Here is a 13,181-nt window from a genome sequence, read left to right as displayed (position 1 = left end):
CTCCTCCTCCTCCTCCTCCTCCTCCTCCTCCTCCTCCTTCTTCTTCTTCTTCTTCTTCTTCTTCTTCTTCTTCTTCTTCTTCTTGTGGGATCCCTATTATTCTAATATTGTTTTATCTTACAGTATCACTTATTCCTCAAATTCTCACCTCTTGGTTCAGTAGTTGTTTGTCTCTTTTTGCTAAGCGTCTTTATTCTCCTTCATTTGGTCTTCTATATCACTAATTCTCTCTTCTGTGTCATTTATCCTAGCAGTAAGAGCCTCCATTTTTCATTGCACCTCATTTGTAGTTTTTTTTATTTCAACTTGGTTAGCTTTTAGTTCATTTCTCCAGAAAGGGATTCTCTAGTATCTTCCATGCTTTTTTTAAGCCCAGCTCGCACCTTCATTATCATCATTCTGAACACTAATTCTGACATATTACTCATGTCCATATTGATTAGGTCCCTAGCCATCAGTACTGCCTCTTGTTCTTTTTTTTTTTTTTTTTTTTGTGGTGAGTTTGTCATTTTATCCAGATAAGAATGGATGAATGAGAGAACAAAATACTAAAAGGGTAGTAATGACTCCAGAAAAATATACACTTCCGGAAAGTGGTTGATTTTCTGTTCCTATAATTGCTGCTCTTCTCTTCTATCTCCTGTTGAGTTTACAGGTGTTCAGAATGGTTTGATAACCATCTAGCTGAGCTCCTGGGACTTGATGATATTTAGGTCTCTTCCACTGCCTCTATCTTGCTCCTGCCCCTACCCCCATCATCTGTATTCTTTAAATATGTGAGCTTAAGTGAAATACCCACAACAATCCTAGGCAGGTGCTATAATTCTCCTCATTTTATAGAAAATGAAACTGTGACACTGAGGTAAATGACTTGCCCAGGGCTACCAAGTGACTGAGTGGTAAAGCTGGGGTTGGGACCCTGACAGTTTACCTCCAGCATCTGAGCTTTTAACCACTGTGCTGTATTTGTCAGCAGGGTCATTTTGAGCTCCACTGCTCTGAAGGTAACTCAACAAGTATCTTTTTAGCATGCCAGCTCTGTGCAGGATACTCAGGAAGGAACTGTGGAAGAAGCAAAAGAGTCTCAGCCCTTGCGGTACTATTTTCCAATCTAACTAAAGAAATGAGACATTTTTGAGTTGAAAGCATTTTGTAGTACAGCTCAGAACAACTCTGGAAGATCAGGAAAGGGAGAAATTCTCATGGACCATGATAACACAGGAGGTAGAACTTGACTCATTCTTAATGGAATGGGAAAATTGGGAAGGATAGATGGGAGGAGCAGGAGCATGAATTCATCCCTAAGCTAATGACAAGGAGAATCAAAGAGGCTACCTTGACTTTGATAAACAAGTTAATGTTGGGATCTGGGATAGGTAATTTTGCAAAGATGAGAGGAAGATACTATTCTAAAGAGAAGGGAGGTGCCTATGATTTCCAGCACCCAGTCCTGTGTTGGGACCTAAAATAGGTTTAAGAATGCATGCTTGTCAGGTCGGAAGTCCTGAGACAGTACAACATCATGACCCGTATAGAAGATGCATATTTCTGTGTCCAGAGCTTTAAGATTTCCTCTTGAAAAGGAGGAGTTCCAAGATGGTAACATAAGTGAGCACCACTTACATCATTTTAAAAAAACACTAATTTCTTAGCTGCAGTTTATATTGAAACTGTTTTTTTTTTATTTAGAAAACAGTAAGAATGGGTCAATATACTCCTTTATTTGATCCTTATAAGAACTGTCTGAGGTCAGTATTATCCTCCATTTGCAGAAAGAACTTAGAGGTCCAGAGTTGAAACTCTTACCCAAGACCTCCACATGTCTCTGTCACTCTTGACTGAAGTCAGAAACATTCCTCTCCACAGCAGATTCACGTGGTTGGTCATGGAGGTCACTTTGAGAAATAGGCCTACACAAGACAGGGATGGTCGTTGTTGAGCCAAGGATTCAGAGGATATCCTGATGCCACCCCACTCACAGAATTACTAGAGACTTTCCTTTAGACACCCAGAGCGGCCTCCTTTCAACTAAGAGTACTTTCTCACTATACATTACAAATGCAGATGAGGCAATTTCACCTCAAAGAGCTTATACTTGATAGGACTGATCCCTGGCACTTTCTCCGAATCCTACTCATAAGGTGGACAAGGGCCGTACTTAAGTAACTAAAACAATTATTTGCACTCTCAGCTGTTCCCTCTTTTCTAGAATGCTGGAGAAGACATGCTCTCCCAAAGAGGCTCTCAAGTAAAGGCCATCAGAAAAGCAAAACTCTTTTATTTTCTAGCTAACTGTATGAGCAAAGAAATAAAGCAATAGGTTTTATTTCAGTAAACCAAAGGGGAAGTGGGGTATGGGTATGGGAGAAAAGCAGCTAGTATTAATAATATTCCTAATGTGACCACAGGACCATTTTCTATGTAGGCCTTAATTATGCCTCATTCCATGTCCCTTCATTCTCTGATTCTTTAAATTCCAAAAACAACCCCAGAGAAATATTTCTGGTTTTGCTTGGAAAGCAACACTATAGTTCTGTGTGTGTGCATTCTAAAACAGGCCTGTCAAATCTGAAAACGAAATACAAGTTGACAGAAATCAGCTACTAACAAATTAAGTTAAATTAATAGAGCAGATGCCTGAAATACAAAGAAAACTTTTTTTTCCCCATGAATCTCTCTCCGTAGATAGCAAGCTAGATAGAGAGACTAAAGCTGACCTCAGGCTTCACAGCAAAGCCCTTTCTTTTGCCTTGTCATGTTTCCTAGAGAGCCCTGCATGGGAACCCTCTTCAGAACTACTGCTCCTCCTGGTGGCAGCCTCCAAACCCCCAGCTACCAAAGTTGAGGACATACTAAAAGACATAATAAATTGGAAAAAAAAAGAGTGCTAGACCAAGAATCTCTATTTCAAATTCCAACTCTGCAACCAAATAACACTGTACCTCCTTGAGCTGAAGAGTTTGGTTTTATGAGTGTAAATCATTTGTAAGTATATGCAAATTCAGATTTTGTCCCATGTAGGTTTTGTCCCTTAATATTTAAGACTGTTTTTATGAAGGCAAATACTTTATCATCTCTATCTTTGTATATATGTTACATAGAATAAAAGAACATGCAAATGGTTAATCTAGGTCTAGGTTCGTTCCTTTCCACTCTCACTATTCCCATCCTAGTTCAGCCTCATGTGGCTTTTAGCCTGGTGTGAAGGCTCTCCTCCTTCTCTTCATCACCTCTGTGGGAATCTTTTCTGAGCTTCAGACCTGCTCAGAAAGCATTATGCCTCACTCAGTAGCATCCGTAAGTGGTGCAGCTACAAAAGCTATTCCTCCCACCTTAAAAAATGGGTGGTTCAGGCCCACTGTTGGGAGCGGGTTCTATACCTCCTACCTGAGATCAAACAGATATAGTAGTTCTATGAGGTAGGAGAGGAATGATCTGGATGTAGAGATCTAACAAATTGTCAGAGGGCTACAGAGAATTGGCCAATAACATACTCCCCTCTCTTCCTTTCTGACAATCTTTACCACGCTCATCCTTCCTCACATTTAATTTTTCCTTCAGAGTGTCCAACATTACCAACAAAAGCATCACTGGAAATGCCAGAAGATGGTATGGAAATTCCTGCTATACTTTATATTCACAGCGAAGCTTCCTCTGCTGAGTAGGAAAACCTACTTCAGCTGGGTTTTAGATGTGGATAAGCTGAAATATAAGAAGATGAAGGGATTTGTCAGTGGTGACCACTTAAACAACAGCAGAATCAAAGTTCAGAAGACTGGTCTTCTAGCCTCCTGGTCTGAATGTTCAAGAAACTTTTCTGTAGGGAAGACAGAGACGGTGCAGGTTTTAGGGAAGCAGGCATCCCAATGGACTTGGGAATTTGGCATATTCTAATCCCTGCCTTTTGAGTGCAACAAAACTGAATAACAATGGACTAAACTCAATCATCATGAGTAGTCAGTTCTATTGATATTTGATTAAGCCTGCTTTTATTATTGCTGTTTGGAAATCATTATGGAGGCATACATGTTCTGGGACATCATCATGATTTAAATCATAGTCAATTTTTAATTTTTTTTAAATCTAAGCCTGAATCCCTGAAGAGATTTAGCAATGATAACATAGTTGTGTCTGTTAAGATTCTTTTTTAAGATAGTGACATTGATGAAGTCTTAGAATATAAGTGAGGTTCGGTGGGGTGAGGTTCAGAGCCGATGACCAAGAAAGAATTCTTGAGACATCTTTGGTGCAAAATGGTGGTTTATTAAAGCATGGGGACAGGACCTGTGAGCAGAAAGAGCTCCTGCCCTGGGGCTGTGACGAGTGGTCCCTTATATGCTTGCAAGTTGGGAGGGGGTCAGGGATGGCAGTAAGTCTCTCAGGAATTTTGGAAGCAAGGTTTCCAGGACCTCGAGGGGCTAGCTACTGTTAGGAAAAGGGTTATTCATTACTAGTAATAAAACTTTTGTCATGAGACCCTTTAGAGTGGACCATATGCTTGGGAATGATTGTCAGCACTATCTTGGAGGGTTTAGAGATAAATTTTCCAAAGGAATTGCTAAAGTAGACTTATAGGATCCTGGTTGGGGATAGGGGTCAGTCAGGCTAGGATTGCCCTTTGACATAGCAAAGCTTTAAGGTGGGGGTAGTTGAGTCCCTAGAGGAATGTCACTCTGCCTGTTTTAAGGGCTTGTCAGTGGGTAAGGAAATTTGATAACTTTTCTTCTGCCTCTGTTTCCCACATCAACATTGTTACCTATCATATAGTTTACCAAAGATAAGAAGAGAGTATTGTCATCTTTCTTTTATTAGCTTCTTTGAAATAGCCTAACATGTAATTGTTTGAGAAAATTCCCTTAGCACTTAATGGATGTGTGAATGAATGAGTGGATGAGTTCTACCACAGTCTCTCATGGCCTCTTTCCCAACCCTAACGAAACTTCAGCACCAGTTCAGTGCCCCAAAAACTTGACTCTCCTCAGCAATTGTGGTGATGGTGTGGAATAGCACCGAATCAAACACAGACCATCCAGAAACTTCCCTTTAGCTGAGGTTTTCTGTTTCCTTCCCCATTTTTACCAGAACTGCATAGTACATGGAAGATTGATACTTGTAAGCCTTGTTTTTCCTCTTTCTTGCCTTCCCTCTGCCAGGAGGTAAGAGTAAGAAATGCAGTCATTTCAAGGCCAAAAATGGAGCTGAGGAAGCATGATCCATTGCCAGATTGGCTGCCCACCTCAGAATAACTAAAAGCTGTTGAGAGTCAGTGCCAGAGTATCAATAACATAGAGTCTGGAGAGGACCCAACAAGAGAGATAGTGAGGAAGGGGAAGAATTGTATAGTGAGGAGAACATGTTGCTGGGGCAGGAGGTCTGACTCCTGGTCTGAATTTCACCACCAAGTCTCATGAGTCCTGACATTTTCATGCTTTCCCTCCCCCCTGCAACATTTCCTGAAAAATGACCCCTATTTCCAGCTTATGTCCTGCGGGTGGATGTTGACATGATATTAGGTGAACAGATCCTTGGTCTTGTGAAACTAGGGAGGTAGAAATTATCCCAAAGATGGAAATGACTGATTCTGGAAGCGTCTAACCCACCTGTAAGGCATTGCTGTACTATCAAATGATTTGCTGACCCATGGTTTGCTGACCAATGCACTGGATATCTGAGCTTCCTGTCCTGTCCTTCTGGATTCCCACCTCCACCTAAACAATCCAGTTTTCATCAGCCTCATCAAGTCACTGAGACATAAGTTTAAGTCCTCATTAGTCACTAATCTGCTTAACTGCCATGAGGTAGCTAGTGATTTTTGGAAATGGCATAAATCCAAAAAAGAACAAAGGGAAGACTAAGATTGGAGTGGGTTTTGAAGCTCTTGCTAGGCACTCACAATGTGATGCTTGTAATTCTTTTCAGGGAAGGCAAAATATTGGAACTAGATGGTGATTACTCTGGAATTTTCTACCGTTGTCTTAAAGGGCAGGTTTTGCCTTTATTTTACTGACCTTTTTTTTTTAAGATTTTATTTATTTATTTTACAGAGAGAGAGATATCACAAGAAGGTGGAGAGGCAGGCAGAGAGAGAGAGAGAGAGAGGAGGAAGCAGGCTCCCCACTGAGCAGAGAGCCCGATGCAGGGCTCGATCCCAGGACCCCGGGATCATGACCTGAACTGAAGGCAGAGGCCCCCAACACACTGAGTCACCCAGGCGCCCCTTTACTGACCTTTTCTACAAAGAGTCCTTTATTAAATTTTATGGGAAACAATAAGATCTAAGTTTTATACCCCATGGATGGATATATGTATGACTACCTAGAATTGAGAGGTAGTTAGACATAGGATTTCCTTCAAACATGTGCATCAGTATCCTCTTCTCAATATTTGACTCTTGGCTTACTCTCACACAACTCCAAGCCTTTACTCCAGATTCTTTTCTCCATGTCTGGAAACACTGCCTACTTTCCACCATCCAACAAAGCTCTACACCTCCTTCCTTTTCCTTAAGAAGCCTTTCCCAAATCCACCTGCACCATTCATTCCAGCATCTCCTCTCATCCATGATGTGGGTGTTATATGTATTCAGCAAACATATACTATCTACTCCAACTCGCATTTTTAGATCAAATAATTAACAAGCTGCACAGGCAATCAAAAACCTCATTTGGGGCTGCTAGCAGAATCCCATCAATCAAAGTGGCAAAAAAGCCTGGGTTCCTGAGTATCACTGTGGCTGGTTTGTCTCTGTTTTAAAAACAGGGTCCCAGGGGCACCTGGGTGGCTCAGTTAAGCTCCAACTCTTAATCTCAGCTCAGGTCTTGATCTCAGGGTCATGAGTTCAAGCCCCATGTTGGGGATAGAGGGTACCTTAAATATAAAAATAAAAATAAAACAGGGTTCCTTCCTGCCTTACCAGTATTGAATGCCAGAAAGGAGTCAACCGACCTGATTAGGTCTCTATTTCTTTTCTGTTGCTCCAGGATTCTTCTGCAGCCAGATGATTCCTTACAGATCCTGGCACCAGTGGAAGCTGATGTGGGTTTCTACACTTGCAATGCCACAAATGCCTTGGGCTATGACTCTGTCTCCATTGCCGTCACGTTAGCAGGTAACATGAAAATTCTGTGTGGTTCGATTTGGAGTGACACCATGGGTGCCTAAGATTTGCCAAGCAAGTCCAGGAACACATAGATAAAAGAAATTCATAGGCTGCCTTCAGAGAGGTTTTAGCCTATAATTATAATTAAGTGGAGATGAAGTATAATAGGAGGTAGAATGAAATACATGGTATAAATGATAACCTAAGAGTGTGCACAGACATTCATTTCATCTGGGAGATTTTAGAGTCAGAACGAGTGGGTTTTGATAAGCAGAGATGGGGCAATATTCCAGGAAGACAGAGCAACATGAGCAAAGGAGTTGTGTACAAGTAAGTAACATGTTCAGGAACATGAGTCGTGACCTGAGATTTTGAATGCTCATTTGGGATCCTATCATTTCTCCTTGTTACACGTGTTGCGAAGAAGTCTTAAAGACCCACAGGTCATTGGAATTCCTCAGTCATGGCTTGGAGCAGGAGTCGTCTTCTCTCCAGTTCTGTTTTATGTCAACCTCTTGCTCTAACACACCTGCCCACACTTTCCCTTTATCCATAAGGTTAGGCAAGCATTCTGCACATGGTGATTTAAGAAAACTGCTGTATAAAGTATAGTGTCTCCCAAGATTGTGGTCTTGTCATCATGTACTTTATAAAAAACCTCTCTTAACACAGGACACAAATCCTTGCCCTTGAAACAAGAAAAGACCTAGGTACCAACTGTATCAGTGCCCTCATTTCTTAGAGGCCAGGTTCCATAACCTGAGGTCATGTAACCACTCAGCTAGTCATGGAGGTAAGAAGGGAACCAAGGCCTCCTGACTCCGCTCATTGTTCCTTCCATTTCCCCAACGATCCTGCCAAAGTAGGATCCTCTTTCTCAGATCTGGCCCATGCAGTCTTTCTGGCGGTACGTTGCATGTGTTTGTCTTTATTCTTTTCAATGGCTGCTCCCGTCAGATGATTCAGTAAATGCTAGAAAAGCCAACGTCACCCCACACTGACCTCATCGGTCCATGCTGGGATTATGTTGTCACACTGTTCTCTAGTCACACATGCTACTCCCTTGCATATCTGTTTAGCAACAGCATTTCTGCCCCCATGACCTAAGGCTGATCTGGAAAGGGACCTTTAGCAGGAGGCTTTCCAGGGAAGATGAAAGTCAGCAGTGAATAAGGCAAGCTAAGATCACCCTGGGGTGGATTAAAGACTGATATTATTAATGCCTATTTTTTTGAGCAGAACATTTGCTTTCCTCCTAATGTATTCCAGTTACAGTCTTCATTCCCCTCCTTGTACAGAGTCCAGATGCTCAGCACCAATCTCTTAAAAGCTCTTCTGCCTTCCACACTCCAACCTGCCTTTCGCAAGGGCACTGCTGACATCCTTCCAATAGCTGGCAAACAATGGCTCTTAGAGGATTAAGTCTCTTATTTATATTTATCCAGATATGGTTCAGCTCCATCACAGACTGAATGCCCTTGTTCACCTGAATTTAATACGATTAATGGAAACCTGTCTGGAATTAAGTAAGGCAATTGTAACATCAAACTTGTCTTCAGCTCTTTGAAGAAGACCTAGTGGAGGCTGCCAAAGTGTTCAAAGCCAGAAAAGAGAGAGCAGCCAACGAGGCACCGGGTAATGGGAGGAAAGGGGCTGACTGATGAAGTAGATCACAAACACCACACCTAGGACCTAGGTGACTGGGTCCTTGTACTTCGGTGCTGGGCTTTGTTCAGGTCTGCTGATGAATCTAGTGGTCCCACTAAAAATTAAGGCTCAAAATGCGTTTTAATATATTGCCTTGCGATTGGATTTGTGTCTTTACCTGGGATTATCATCTAAACCTGTGGCATATTAGCTACTGTTCTTAGCATACCCTCCACCAAGTACCATGGGACATTTACCAATAAATAAGGCCTGAATTTTGTGCTCCATAATGCATACAGACTAGTCAAGGCAACCAAGGCATACAGGACTACCTAGAATGGAAAGATAGTTATAGTTTCCTTTAAATGTATGCATCAAGGTCCTTTGTAGTGGTGTATAAAATACCCACATATATATATACACTAAATTTAAGGGGAAAATTATTTACCCCTTAAAGGGTAGAGCATTTATAAATTTGCTGACCGATGATGCTGCTTCCCTTGAATGAAGTCTATAACCTCCCTGGGTTTTCATTCTCATTTAGAAAAATGAAATTAATAATATCTTATGGGAACATGTTGAGTTAAACAAGATGGCGCATGTGAAAAAGCACTTAGCCCCATGCCAGGCATCAGTAAATGTTTCGTTTTCTTTCTCTAGCTTTGCTAAAATGAAACACATCCTGAAAGCCATTCTAAAATGTGTAAAACATTAGTCCAACTTGGCTTCCATGTATTTTTCATTATAAGTCTTCACACTGAGATTTTTCCTGTATGGATTTAGGAACTGATTCAGCCCAAATGTAGTCTAATCTTCATGGTAAATCTCTGTGCTTGTGGACTTCCAAAAACATTGCAGACTTTTTGCCTTGACTTCTAATTGGATGTCAGACCAAAAGGGGGAAAAATATCTTTTTGAGGCTCAAGATACTGAGGTGTGTCCATGATTTTGTAAGGAAGGATGAACTTTGGTCTTGCCAGTGTGCTTAAGTTGACTAGAGGTGGGGAAACTTCATAGTAATTCAAGGGAGCAGGCAAAGCATGACAGTTAAGCCTAAGGGCTCTGCAGCCTCCTGGTCTGGATCGGAATCCTGGCTCTGTCACTTCCTGGATGTATAACTTCAAGGAACTTCTTTGCTCTCTTTGACTTGGCTTCTTCATTTGTAAATGATGATAAAAATAGTACTTGATTCAGACAGTTCCCATGAGACTCAATAGAAAATGCTTATAATTGTGCACTCCATATTTGTTAGTTATTATTATTGTGAAGAAAATGCATAAAATAAAAGCTGAATTATTTTTATAGGAGAGGAGACTCCTTTTCAGACAATAGAATGCTCACAAGCCCTTTGGAGGGCACCGTACCCTCAATGTCTCCATGCCAGCCCAGGAACTTTGATTAGCCATCTAGAAAGGGCTGAACTTCCTGGATTTAGAAGGGAGACACCTTGAGATAAGGAATACTTCACATGGGCCTGATGAACTCTCAGTGGTCCACAACCTTGGCCCACAACCTCTTCCACCAAGTTACCCCATCCTCTGGAGTGACTGTGTTGCCAATTCTGCCTCTCAGATTCCTTTTAGGTCTGTTGCTACTCTGTACGCAATTTTTCTTTAAACATGTAAACACCATTCAACTTCAGACATGCTAGACAAACCCTTCCTTGGCCGCCTTCTTTGGCCCTGTAAAATACTGTCTTCAGTATCCTTTTGCTTTCCTCCAAACTCATCCATTACCTGATCTGTCTGTCTCAGAGACTTGAGGGTACTTTGTAATTGTGTGTCAGCATGAAGACAGCTAGCATCTCCCTGTCCACCTCCCTGGTTCAGAACGGAAGCTCACAGCCAGGTAGACACAGGGCCACAAGATTCCTTTCTGTCCTGAACCGACTTAATTGGATACCTCTTTCACTGCTTAGAATGTAGAGGACAGTAGCATACCGTGGATGGGTGGATTATAGCAGGTAGGAAGGAGTATAAGAATGCCCCCAAAAGGTCACATACCTAACATTTTGAAGTATTGATTATTTTATATCCACTATAGATGGCTCTAGGTAAAGGAGAGTTTCTGGTGTGTACAGAGATGGGCACAAAGATTAGAGAGCCATCTTAACTAGTCAGATTCAACACTCAGCCAGGTTGCTCAGGAACCTCCCAATCTGAATGGCAAAGGCAGGGTTTTGAAGGAAAGCAGTAGTTTCCTGGTAAATTGCTTCAGTCTGGCTCAATGAAGTTGAGCTCTACTTACCAATGCAGATGAGTCCTGTCCAGGTGTAGACCATGGATGAGGTCATTGCCATAAGGGAAAAGTTTTTGGTTGTCATTGATTTTATAAGATCACAAAAGAGATACTGTAAGCCCTGCCTGACATCATCACTGGAAAATGAGAAGAAGATGAGAGATGAGCATATCTTTCATTGAAAGGCAAGAATACAGATGAGCTCATCTGAAGTTTTCTCAGGAAGAGAGAGACAGAAAATATTTCTCTTTTCCTGGCATGCTTTTCTGCTTTTTTTATGAGTTGAATAGCTGACACATACTGTGTCTAATAAGGAGATCACAGAAAATAAAATATAAAGGAAAATAAAAATAAAAGGCCATTGTCCTTGAAATTCATCTTTCTTTACCCCCTCCCCATCATGATTTAGCAGCTGCAGTAAAAGACAAGTTGTTTTGTAAGGCTTTTATAACACAATTCTTTTCAGATTGGCATTTCTGAAAATTTATCCAGCAATTCTGTTAACCAGAGAAGAACTTTGCTTCACAAACAGACTGAGAGAGAGTCCTATCACCAGTGGCAAAGATAGACAAAGCTGCCTTTTCTCCAGTGCATTAGATGAGAAGGAAAAGTAGATATGTTTCGCTCTATTTCATATGGTGCTCTGAACAACAGGAAAATGGCCACTGACTAATCCAAGTTGCCATCAAGAGATCTTATTATCTGATATACTACCGAGTAATCAACATCCTCAAGTTTTGTTCAGTAGGTACAAATGTGGAGCATGCCTGCTAAAGAGCCCCAGCTTTTCTAGAACTTAGATAAAATGGATCTAAGCTTTTCTAGAACTTAGATAAAATGGATCTAAGCTTGCTCTGCTCTTCAGTGGAATAAAGGAAACAAAGAAGTACCAATGATCCAAGCTAGTCCACCTCAGATTCTGAAAAGGCAGTTTTCGCATCTATCCAAAGGAATGAGGGAAGGATGCATGGTCGGACAGATAGTGGGATTTAGCATATCCTGGGTTAGTCATTTCTAGGACAGGCTGCAGCATCACGTGTTTGTACTAGGTATGAGGTCCCTTGTCAAGGGTTCTGCACTGGAGTTAATTTTTTAAGAAATGACTGTTTTCCAGAGCGGCTGCACCATTTTACATTTCCACCAGCAAGGTATGAGGGTTCCAGTTTCTCCACGTCCTCAACAATGCTCCTTATCATCCTTTTTTTTATTATAATCATGCTCATGAATGAGAAGTCCTATTTCACTGTGATTTTAGTTTATATTTCTCTAATGATTAATGATGTCAAGTAGTTTTTTGGTGCTGATTTGTCACTTATAGATCTTTTTTGTTGTAGTGATAACTTAGTTAAAAAAACACAAATATATAATCTTATGATTCCATAGGTCAAATTCTCATATAGTCTCAGAGGATAAAATCAAGATGTCAACAAGCTGCATTCCTTTCTGAAAACTCTAAGGGAGAATTTTTTTCTTTTTTTGCTCATTTAGGTTGTTGGCAGTACTTAGTCCCTTGCAACCCAGGACTCTGGTTCCCGTTTTGTTGCTGACTGTGAATGGAGCACCATTCCCAGATTCTAGAAGCTATTGCATTCCTTGGCATTTGGCCACCTTTGTCCGTCTTCAAAGCTAGAAATGGCAGGCTGAGCCCTTCTCGTGTTGCTTCTCTCTGACAAACTTCCTGTGTCTCCCTCTTCTGATTTTAAGGGCTCGTGTGACAGACTCGGCCCACCTAAATGACCTAGAATGATCTCTGTATTTTAAGGTCAGCTGATTAGCAACCTTAGTTTCCTTTTGCCTTGTAGGATAACAAAGACACTGATTCTATGGACTGCATATAGGCATCTTGGAATGGGGCATTATTCTGCCTACCATACCTTGTCTGAAGGGCACAGATCATTTTCACTGAACTATTGCCATAGAAAAATGCAAATTTAATGTAGATAGACTTTCTAACTTTTCCAGATAAGCCAAATATTTCAAAATATTCACACATACACACACACACACACACACACACACACTTTTAATCTCTCCATTTTTTTTACTGAGCCCAACTAATTCAAACTTGTAAAAAATTATTTTGGGGCTAAACACATCTGTGCTATGAACATAGCCTGGAGGTTACCAGTACCCTCCAGTCAAATCTTCCATTTTCTGTATTTTCTGATCAGCTATTACACCACATTTCCCAGTGTAG

The 13,181-nt window shown here is 41.1% G+C and overlaps 1 protein-coding gene across 3 annotated transcripts in view; it reads left to right on the top strand.

The window, feature by feature from the left end:
- The window catches only part of ADAMTSL1 (ADAMTS like 1), a 904,787-nt gene that overhangs the window by 784,484 nt on the left and 107,122 nt on the right, over window positions 1-13,181 (top strand). For all 3 annotated transcript variants that reach the window (XM_032880520.1, XM_032880523.1, XM_032880522.1), the window contains exon 20: window positions 6,981-7,108. In XM_032880520.1, the coding sequence (XP_032736411.1) occupies window positions 6,981-7,108 (128 nt within the window). The remainder of the gene's footprint in view (window positions 1-6,980; window positions 7,109-13,181) is intronic.

The sequence above is a fragment of the Lontra canadensis genome, unplaced genomic scaffold, assembly GCF_010015895.1.
Source record: "Lontra canadensis isolate GAN:19392208 unplaced genomic scaffold, GSC_riverotter_1.0 scaffold70, whole genome shotgun sequence".
In the NCBI taxonomy this organism is placed as follows: Eukaryota; Metazoa; Chordata; class Mammalia; order Carnivora; family Mustelidae; genus Lontra; species Lontra canadensis.
This window is presented reverse-complemented; position numbering and strand designations above follow the sequence as displayed.